The 10,587-nt window shown below is 41.6% G+C and overlaps 1 protein-coding gene across 1 annotated transcript in view; it reads left to right on the top strand.

The window, feature by feature from the left end:
- The window catches only part of Glb1l3 (galactosidase beta 1 like 3), a 44,045-nt gene that overhangs the window by 29,655 nt on the left and 3,803 nt on the right, over window positions 1–10,587 (top strand). Inside the window, exons 10-18 of the mRNA XM_005347454.1 lie at window positions 743–827; window positions 2,229–2,366; window positions 2,898–2,978; window positions 3,659–3,765; window positions 4,566–4,706; window positions 5,157–5,228; window positions 5,675–5,753; window positions 6,161–6,248; window positions 6,523–6,634. Of these exons, the coding sequence (XP_005347511.1) occupies window positions 743–827; window positions 2,229–2,366; window positions 2,898–2,978; window positions 3,659–3,765; window positions 4,566–4,706; window positions 5,157–5,228; window positions 5,675–5,753; window positions 6,161–6,248; window positions 6,523–6,634 (903 nt within the window). The remainder of the gene's footprint in view (window positions 1–742; window positions 828–2,228; window positions 2,367–2,897; window positions 2,979–3,658; window positions 3,766–4,565; window positions 4,707–5,156; window positions 5,229–5,674; window positions 5,754–6,160; window positions 6,249–6,522; window positions 6,635–10,587) is intronic.

Below are 10,587 nucleotides of genomic sequence, written 5' to 3'. Positions count from 1 at the left end.
TGGTCAGGGCTCTAGCTCCAGGAACTAGGCTTCTGCGATCACACCCATTGCCCAGAACAGTGGTCAGGGCTCTAGCTCCAGGAACTACACTTGCTAGTTCACATCCCAGCTCTAGCACTTCCAGGCTGAGCTAAGTTGGACAGTACTCCAACCTTGTTTTATCGCCTGTCCAGTGGGGTGGTGGTTTATCACTGTGGGGTTCTTACATAGAACTACTTAAATAAGACGCTTTACTCAGTGCCTAGTAAGAGTAAAAGTTCAATAATTCCTAGTCACTTTGATGTGTTAGTAATTATTTTATAGTCATAAAAGGCATAGTCACAAAGATAGCAGATTTTAAAACATTTACATAACGGCTTATTGCCAAAGATATACAAATAAGTACTGTTAGAAATAAAAATGAGGGGCTGGAGAGATTGCTCAGAGGTTAAGAGCACTGGCTGCTCTTCCAGAGGTTCTGAGTTCAATTCCCAGCACCATATGGTGGACTCCATTCATCTATAATAGGATCTGATGCCCTCCTGTAGCATGCAGTTGTATATGCATACAGGGCACAGTTGCATAAAATAAATAAGTCTTTAAAAATAAAAATTATATGAGTATGAGAGAATGTGAATTGAAATAGGAAGACGTCTGCATTGGGGAAAAGGTGGGAAACTTTGCAGGTGTTCTCTCTCGTGGTACCCCTGTTCTGCTTTATCGTCCCATGTTACACTTAGCATTTGATTTGCTTTCTTTCTAGAATGATAAACCCATTATGGTCATGGAATACTGGACTGGCTGGTATGACACATGGGGGGACAGACACAAAGTTAAAAGTGCAAATGGTAAGTGAATCATAGTTTTTGGCTCTTATCAAGAAGGTTCTGTGCCATGGGTCATTCGCACAGCTCTCGGTTTATGGACATGCCTGCACAGGCGCAAATATCCATCTAATCTTTGCTAATTGCAAGCACCATCCATGATCTGAAGATGACCTTGCGAGTACAAATTATATAATATTTAACCTACGGAAATCATACAGTTGAGTGAAACCGGCAGATTGGTGGAAATGAAGACACTACTGCACAGCCCGTATTTCAGGCTGTTCACTGCAGCAAGACAGGTGCAGTGAGAGCAGAGGCAGGAAATGCTCTCTTCAGTCAGGGAAGGAGGTCGTGAATGTGTCTCTAAGAGTCCGGCATTCCCTAAAAGGTTCTGGGCTATTCACACGATGTCTTACTCATCTCTAGGAAAGATGGCTATGCAGCATCGTCAATGAAGTGGTAGTGATTACTAGGGGCCCCCAAGCAGTGGGAGATGGGACCCGAGATCCTAGAGCCAATGAGTGGGACTGTAACCCCAGTGCTTCAGCAGTAGCTTCGCGATCCGAGGCAGAGTTCTTTCACTTCTAGGTCGAAATGTGTGTCACCCCCACTGTGGGAATTATTTAACCTAGGTGCCCATCAGTGGATGAATGGATCAAAAGAATGTGGGTAAATCCACACAATGGAGCATTATTCAGTCATAAAAAAAGGGAATCCTGCCCTCTGCAGCAGCAGGGATGGAACTGGTTTTCTCTGTATTAAGTGAGGTTGCCCAGGTAAAGCAGGGAAATGAAAAGAAATGTTGATCTCATAGAAGACTGGTGTGGAATAGGAGTTACTAGAGACTGAAATGGTGTGGAGAGAAGAAAGGAGGAAGCTGAGTTTGGAACTCCAGAAAGGAGACAATAGGTCTGCCTTAGTGAGGCAACTATTTGTTAAAACAGTCTGTGAGGAATTTACAAAGACCAAAGAAGATGGCTATAAAAGACAAAGCATAAATTCATTAGTGATAAATGATACAGGCACACATCTTCTCGTGGTTTAATTAATGTGCTTTGTAGACATGTATCAAGTCACCCATGAAGGCATACAAAGACTGTTGACCGAGGTTTTCTATCCTACCTGGTTTTTGTCCTCCCAACCACAACCTTTATGGCTACAGTTGAGCCCTTCACTGACATTCATGTCTGGTTGCTTCCCATAGCTAAAAATGTGATTGGATAACCCAGGGTAGTCGTCCTGCACTAGTGCTGCACACAGTGAGCAGTGCATTTGCTGTGGAACCTGGGGTCCTTGGATTTTTCTTTCTCTTTTCTTTAGGACTACTTGTAAGTGGTCTCCGTTGTGAAAGACCACTCGGTAAAAAATGATATTTTTTTCACCTCCAGTCTCTGTCTCCCCCCTGTTTTCACCCCCTAACAGAAATCCGACTTACTGTGTCTAAATTTATCAGATATGGAATCTCCTTCAATATGTATATGTTCCATGGTGGAACCAACTTTGGTTTTATCAATGGAGCTGAGAATGTGGACCAGCACCGAGGTGTTGTGACTAGCTATGGCAAGTGATGATCGTGGGGGTCTCTTCTCTGGGATGGGTGGTCCTAGAACCTTAGGGAGGAGACTCCACAGTCATGTTCTTGTATCATGAGATTTCAGCAGGCAGTCTGTGCTGAGCAATGAGGCTTTTGTCTGTGCCCCTTTATTCTTTGACATTTATGCTGCCCAGAGAGCTGCCATTCTAGCAGCTAGGAATCCTGACACTCAGTGCTCTGCTACATTTGTGTGCACTGACCCCATTGTTATCAGAACTGGCCAGTTGGGGAAAGGATACCAGGTAGAAGAGACGAGAGCGTCTGTGAGAAAGTCAAAGAGCAGGGTGAGCCGTGTGTTTGCAGATAGGATTTGGGGAATGTTTCCAGGTTGACAGTTCACACCTACATCTCAGCCTGTTACAGAATGTGACAGAGACAGAGGCGGTGAGTTCCATCTATCTTAACTTGGATGGATCTGGGCTGTCACGTGTCCCCATGCAGAAGCAGGGACTGCTGTGGAGGACTGTGTGGCCCAAACAGGGTCCTCTGTCTTGTAGACTATGATGCCGTGCTGACCGAGGCTGGAGATTACACAGAAAAGTATTTCAAGCTGCGGAAACTTTTTGCTTCTGCTTCAGGTACTTAGCCCCTTAGTGGGGGATGCCACTCTCATGGGCTGCCCATAGCTGTGGAGGAGCAAGAAAAGGAAGGAGTCTTTTTTAGGGGGTAGAAGCTTGTGAGCTCTTGAGGGACAGGGCAATCTTACATCACATACCAGCTTCCCCACTGAAAAGCCAGATGGGCTGTGTGAGCCTTCTTTCCTGACATATGAAAATAATGAACGAAACTGGATTCCCATGTGATGATGTAGGCCAAAGAATTTCCCATTTGCAAAGCTGTAGTATTATGTGTTATGTAGTAGCCACATATGCAGAAAGAAAACATATTATATTGACTTTAACTAAATGCATCTAATTAGGTGTCCAGTGAGAGTTAGAAAAGAGCTAAAAACAGCATTGCAAAAGGTGTAGCACACAGCTTTCTACTAGTCCTCTGTCTCTACGTCACTAGGTACAGGAGATACACATGTGACTAGGTACATGTGCCCACCAGGAAGTAGTATTAACTAGATATGTGTCCATACCAGACCACAAAATGAAAAATGGTACCAGTTATCTCCCTTAGAGAAACCTGTTCTAGTATAAATCTCATTTTCTCCCTAACTATCTCTGGATATAAAGGACAGGTAGTCATGAGAATATTAAGAGAAAAAACATTCATTTTAGTCATTTAGTCCCATGATCCATTCTCATTACAGCAGGTTCCCTGCCTCGGTTGCCTCCTCGTACTCCCAAGACTGTATACCCAACTGTGGGTCTATCATTCTACTTGCCATTGTTTGAAATCCTACCGTACTTAAACAAGGTGAGAACTGCTTGGGCACTGGAGTGGCAGGGGTGGAGGACGGGGCCATGGAGAAATAAGAGAGCAGAATGTGTGTCTCAGAGGAGATATTCCAACAAGGATCTTTTCTAAGGTAGAGTTTGAAAATTACTCCATGGCATTGTATCTGAACCTGGAATTACTGGCCAGGAGCCAATTGTTTCTATGGAGAAGATGATAAAGAACTTACTTGCAGAATTAAGGAGAAAACAGGCATAGCAGGATATGGCGCTCATGGAAGATCCTACTCCCAGATTAAAGGACTCACTTGGTGAATGTTATCATAGGGTCCACAGATGGAAATCACTTAGCTATGAATCCATGAAAACAATCTTCTTTATTACTCATTACTTAGTTTGTATTTTCATTAATTATATGTGTTTTTTCTCTCTCTAAATGAGAAACCTGTCTTATCTGTAGAAACCAAACTCTTGAATTTTTATTGGCTTCACCTCTACTGTTGCTATTTTAGACAAGAGCAGTGATCAGTAAATGCTCTGTATAAATCAATGTTTATTGACTTGAATATTTATTTCTCATCTTCATTTATTTTGCAATACATTTATTTATTCTGCTGATTCATTTTTATGATTATAGTGGTTATGCAGTCGATACAATGCCCTGTTGTCTTGGTCAGTAAATGTGTTATCATAGAAGCATTGTTATAGCATCTATTACACAACTGTTTTTATTCAAAAGATCCTTGATGACCACTGAGTGTTAAGAGAAGGATCATTAGCTTCTCATTTGTCTTTTGTTTCTACCCTGTTTTTTCATCCTAGCCTGTAGTGTTATACACTCCGGTTACCATGGAGAATCTTCCAATAAACAACGGCAGTGGTCAGCCCTTTGGACTGGTCCTCTATGAGACTTCCATCTGCTCTGGTGGCCAGCTCTATGCTCACGTCCGTGATTCGGCACAGGTAGGCAGCAGCAGGGATCTCTGGTGGCATGTGTCCCTCCTCTGCCTCTTAAGAGTCTATCACAGATTTTCTTCACCATATGCTAATATTTATTTCACCAATATGATGGAATCATAGAAAACTTACAGCCAAACCAAATACACTTCTACAGTTTGTTTTGCTCTAACTCAGAGTCTGCTGGGGAATCCTGTTCAGCTTCTAGTCACCTGAGCACTAAAGTCAGTACCCATCTTGCTCTTCCTCCTGACCACTTTCTTTTTTTTTATTTTATTTTTTAATTAATTAATTATTTATTTATTAAAGATTTCTGTCTCTTCCCTGCCACCGCCTCCCATTTCCCTCCCCCTCCCCCAATCAAGTTCCTCTCCCTTGTCAGCCCAACTTTCTAACTAAAGCTCTGTCCTGCAGGCAGGCCTATCAACCTGTCTGATGCCGGCTCTTTTTTCGTAGGTGTTCTTGAATGACACAAGGATAGGAGATCTGGATGAGGATACTTTTGACCTGACTATTCCTCAAATTCAGGTCAGCAATCTCGCAGTCCAGGTGACATCTTGAGTGCCCCTTTAAGGCCGCCTGGTTCTGGAGCTTGACTGCCATCTCTTTCCTCTGGGCTTCTCACAAAGGCTGTAGCAGGAAGGTGAAGGGTTGTAATCTTAAGGCGTCTTCAAAGCTTTGGGGGTCAAGGTACCTATAGGATAAGTTATTTAGTAAGAGTAGAAGTTCTTCTTGGGTCCCACTCAACCCCCAGCTCCTGTTTGGATCGCTTATCAAAAGCAGAATGAAAGATTCTTTCTGCCTGTCCTAACAGGAACAGCAATAAAGAAAGAGCAGATGAGCCCAGTAGGGTGCATGTGTGTAGGAAGGTGGGGGGGGGGCAGAGACAGAGAGATGTACTGAAAACAGGAATGTGTTCTAGAATATGAGCTATAGGCAGGTATTTTGTTTCCACTAACTGTTTGCCTAAGCAGGATTGTCAGCTTCTGAGGATCCTGGTTGAGAACCAAGGCCGGGTAAATTTTTCATGGAAAATACAACATGAGTGGAAAGGTAGGCTTTCGTGCTGAGATATATGTGTATCTTCTCTTCATTTGCCTGAAGCTCCTGGGGGTTGGGAAGACAGAAATGATTCCCTGGGAATGTTACTTCGTGCCTCTCCTTTGTTCTGCTCTTTCTTGTTATCCATGGCGGGAAGGAAGAGCAATTATGTTGGATGCTGTCCCATCTTAGATCAGGATTTAGTGTTCTTTTATGAAAAATCCCTATACTAAGTATGAGCTGTTTCTAGTAGTGTGGAAGCATACAACAAAAAAATTTAAGGGAAATAGGTCAGTGCAATATTTATACTCTTGGATATATTTCTTGACCGATAGCATCTATAATTCTTATTTCTCTGTCCCAAACTTTGGTGAATATCCAGCCCCTGTTGCTAGTCTTTTCTCTGCTTCTGTCCATAGGCATAGATGGGAATGTTAAAATCAATGGCACTTTGTTGAGAAATTTCACCATCTATTCGCTGGACTTGAAGATGAGTTTCTTCAAGAGGTAGGTTGCTCCCTACCCCCAATGCATCCTGAGGATCTGAGAGCTCGTAAGTTCTTTCTCTGCTGATGAAAACCCCAAGATTCAGACACCTGGAGTGGGGAGACTCCATGTCCCAGATACTCCACTTCAGCACTAGAAACAATTATGTGTTTCAATTGCTATTCTAGTACTTTGAGTTTAATTTGTCGATGAAATCCTGGTCTTCATTGGTTACGTATTGGAAGAAGATCTGGTAAGACTTCTTCTAAGCTGAATCTTTTGATCCCTCCTCCAGGCTCCATTCTGCCACCTGGAGGCATGCACCTGAGCATTATCTAGGTCCTGCCTTCTATAGGGGGACCTTGAAGGCTGGCTCTTCCCCCAAGGATACCTTCTTGGACCTTTCAGTAAGTAAGCCTCCTCTTCCTTTATGATGCTCTAAATACGTCTTTTCATTTGAGATGTATTTTATTTTTAAAATGAATGTCTGTATGTGTGTTTGTGTGTATGTATACATGAATGTGTGTGGTCTTTCTCGGAGGCCAGGAGAGGGAGTCAGATCCCCTGGTGCTGGAGATACAAGCAGTTTTGAGCTGCTTGGCATAGGTGCTGGTAACTGAATTCAGGTCTTCTGCAAGAGCAGTCTGTGTTCTTAGCCACTCAGCCATTCCTCGAGTCCCACACACAGCATTCTGAAGACTCTAGGACATTGCAGGAGAGGTGGCAGAACGAATGTCCTAGCATGAATGACTCCACAGAAGCACTGTCTCTGGATGCAGCAGAGCAGAGACGTGAACTTGCAGTGCTGTGACAGCATGTGTAAGACCTGTGCACACCTAAGCAAGAGCAAATCCCAGAATGGAGAGCTGGGCATAAAGTTCCACCACCAGCTCAGGAGCGATTGGCAATTCTTAGAAGCTGGGAGTTGTTCATGGTTCTACCATGATCCAGTGGTATGTGGACACAGCCAAGATTTGGGAAGCACAAACTGACCTTGAGAGGGGGAAAAAACAGCTCAAAGTCTAGTAGGAATAGAGGCAGTGGGGGGGAGTTGGGAGGGATTTTGAATATGGTCAATATATATATAAAATTCTCAGAGAATATATATATGTGTGTATATATATAGTAAAAATATGTATAAAAGTAAAGCAAATAAAACCCAAGCAAGGCCATGATATACCTGGAAGAATATTTATTCTGTACTTTCAATAAAACTGTAGGATCTTCTTCAATCATCCTAACTTATTGCTATTTCTAAAGTATATGAAAATACAATATAAAATTCAAACAGTTTATAAAGAACATCTACAGAACAAATGGCAGACTCTCCTTCAAACTTATTATATTCCACTTATCTGTGTTTACCCAAAGTACATATTTAAGTTTAAATGTGCTTCAATATTCAACAATAAAATTTTTCTTGGTTAGTCTACTAAAGGCTTGTAAATTTTGTCTTTTCAAAAAAAGCAAATGATAGTTTTAGTGATACTTTATATTGTTTTTTTTTTAAATCTCCATTTCATCTTTTGTCTACTTTTTGTTACTTCTTTCTTTTTTTTTTTTTTTCCCATTGACTTGAATTTGTGGCAATGAGCCTGGCTTTCCCTTCTTGTGCTGGGACTATAGACACGAGCTGCCACACCTGACCAGTTTTTTAAATCTTGGTTGAGTCTCTCATCTCTTCCTTCTATATATTTACTCTATCTTGGACTCCTGCATTTTAATTGCTTTTCTGGTTTTAGTTGTCATGGTTTTGCTTTCAGATGTAGAACTCAATTTTCCCTTTCTCGGGACTGTTGGAATCCCCCAGTTTCCTGTTGTCTTGGGGAGGATTTACTTCTCTTTCATTCTGAGGGACATGTGTTCTAGGCTTTGTGTTTTCTCTTTCTGGACTTTGGACATGCCAGCTCATTTGCTGCTGCCTGTAAGTTCTCTTCTGAGAAAAGCACAGCTACCCTATTGAACATTCCCTTCTGAGCAGCTGATGCTTTTCTCTTACTGATGCTGAATTCTCTTTGAAGTTTTGCTGGCTTCAGAGAAAACCTTTTTTTGGTAGAATGTAATTGAGGTTATTTGAACTTCTTGAGTGTCTGAGTCTTTTCCAATATTTGGGGAATTTTTATAATTATTTTACCAAGTATATTTCTATGCCACTTCTCCTCTTCATTCCTGCTGTAATGTTTATGATGTGAACATTTGTTTGTCTACTGACATTTCATTATTGTGGAGGCTACCTCCTCCTTTTTCTCCTTCCCCACACCCTTTTTTCCTTCTCCTTTTTTCCCCTTCCTGGCATAATTCATACAGTGTTGAATTTCAGAAGCCCTTCTGTTTGATCTAATCTGTTGTTGAGGCTTTCAACTGTGTTTCTTATTTACATTTTTAACTTTGCTGGTGTCAACGAAGTTTTTCTGATTGTCTCTTTTTTAAAAATAACCTCTATCTCTGCTGCTTATGTAATAAGTAGATATGTCTTTAAATGTTGTAAGAAAACAAAACAAAAAAGCAAATTATAGTGTTATAGCAGGTCCCAGGGGTCCTAAGACTTAATTTGGAATGATGATGATGATGATAATAATAATAATAACAATACGAGTAGTAGCAGTAGTAAACCAAACCCATATAGTTTTATAGAGCACACCTAACCAGTCATGGCACCCTTCTAGAATGAACATTAGGACATCTTTGCATGGTGGTCAAGAGGGCCAAATTTGTTAGTAACTAATGGAAACAAGTGTCCTTAAGGGGCATAAATCTTTTTGAGGAAAAAAAGCTCAACGTGCCTAAAGAACTTTTGTTTTTCATCTTTTTTATATTTAATTAATTAATTATTTAAAAAACAATCTTCCTCTATTTTACATACTAATCCCAGTTGCAACACTCTCCTGTCTTCCTACTTTCCCCACCTTCCACCTGCTCCCCATTCACTCCTCAGGGAGGGCAAGACTTCTCATGGGGAGTCTATGAAGTCTGGCGCATCACTCTGAGGCAGAGCCAAGGCCCTCCACACTATATTTAGGCTGAGTAACATATCTCTCCAAAGGAAATGGGTTTCAAAATGCCAGTTCAAGCAGTAAGGATAAATCCTGATCCCACTGCCAGTGGCCCCACAGTCTGCCCCATCCATGCAACTGTCATCCATATTCACAGGGCCTAGTTTCATCCTACGCTGGTTCCCCAGCTTTCAAACTGGAGGCAATGAGCTCCCATTAGTTCAGATAAGCTGTTTCAGTGGATGTCCTCATCTTGGTCTTGACCCCTTTGCTCATATTATTGCTCCTCCCTCTCTTTGATGGTACTTTGGGAGCTCACCCCGTGCTTGGCTGTGGATCTCTGCATCTGCTGCCATCAGGTGCTGGATGAAGGTTCTATGATGACAATTATGGCAGTCATCAATCTGATTACAGGGAAGGCCAGTTCAGGCACCCTCTTCACTATTACTTAGGGTCTTAGCTGGGGTCATCTTTGTGTGTCTTCCATATTAATGACATAAGTTGATTATGCCCAGAAGTGTTCCTCCTAAAATTAAGTGTCCCATGACCTTAAAGTCTTGCCTAGGAACATATCCACCATCTTTCCTTATTGAGTTATGACTTTAAACTGAGCACACTCATTAGCATACATCTTAAACAGAGGTTCCTCATGAATGTGCTGCTTTCTTTCAAAATGCTTTACTATACAAATATGTACAGGTTTCCTAACTGAAATTGCCAGAACAACTCTGACAATGTTGTTTATTGTGCTCCTTTGGGGGAATATTTCCAAAAGCCAGGATGCATTTCTTCTTATCTTTAAAAATAACTTTAGAAAAAGTGGGAATGGAAACAGGAGAGACAGTTGTGATAAAATGAATCCGTCCTTGCTGAGCCAGAATATGGTCTGAAGTGATTTGGCTGCTGAACACTAGTTTGACAAGGAATTTATCCTTCTCTATTGAACAGAAATGCCCCAGGTCATATTGTTGGGTACTTTCTTTAGAGTTTCAAATCATGTGTTCATGATCCCCCACCAGGGCAAAAATGTTTTGTCAGATGTATGCCAAAATCCACTTTCCTTGTTCCAAGGCAAATACTCAGAGGGCTTTATTATGTCTCAGAAACAATGTTTATCACTGCCATGGGTATAAACAATCCTCCACCAAACGAAGAAATATCTTGTGTCTAGTACATTGGTCTGTGTTGTCTTTACTTTGGTATAATAAATACAAGGGGCTATACTTGTATGAGTATTCAATAAGGTTGTGAAAGTTTGATTAAGAGTGGGGCCCATGGGCTCATATTTTTTTTTTTTTGGTTTTTCGAGACAGGGTTTCTCTGTGGTTTTGGAGCCTGTCCTGGAACTAGCTCTTGTAGACCAGGCT

This window comes from Microtus ochrogaster, chromosome 5 (genome assembly GCF_000317375.1).
Source record: "Microtus ochrogaster isolate Prairie Vole_2 chromosome 5, MicOch1.0, whole genome shotgun sequence".
In the NCBI taxonomy this organism is placed as follows: Eukaryota; Metazoa; Chordata; class Mammalia; order Rodentia; family Cricetidae; genus Microtus; species Microtus ochrogaster.
Note: the sequence above shows the minus strand (reverse complement) of the source record. Positions and strands in the feature narration are given on the sequence as shown.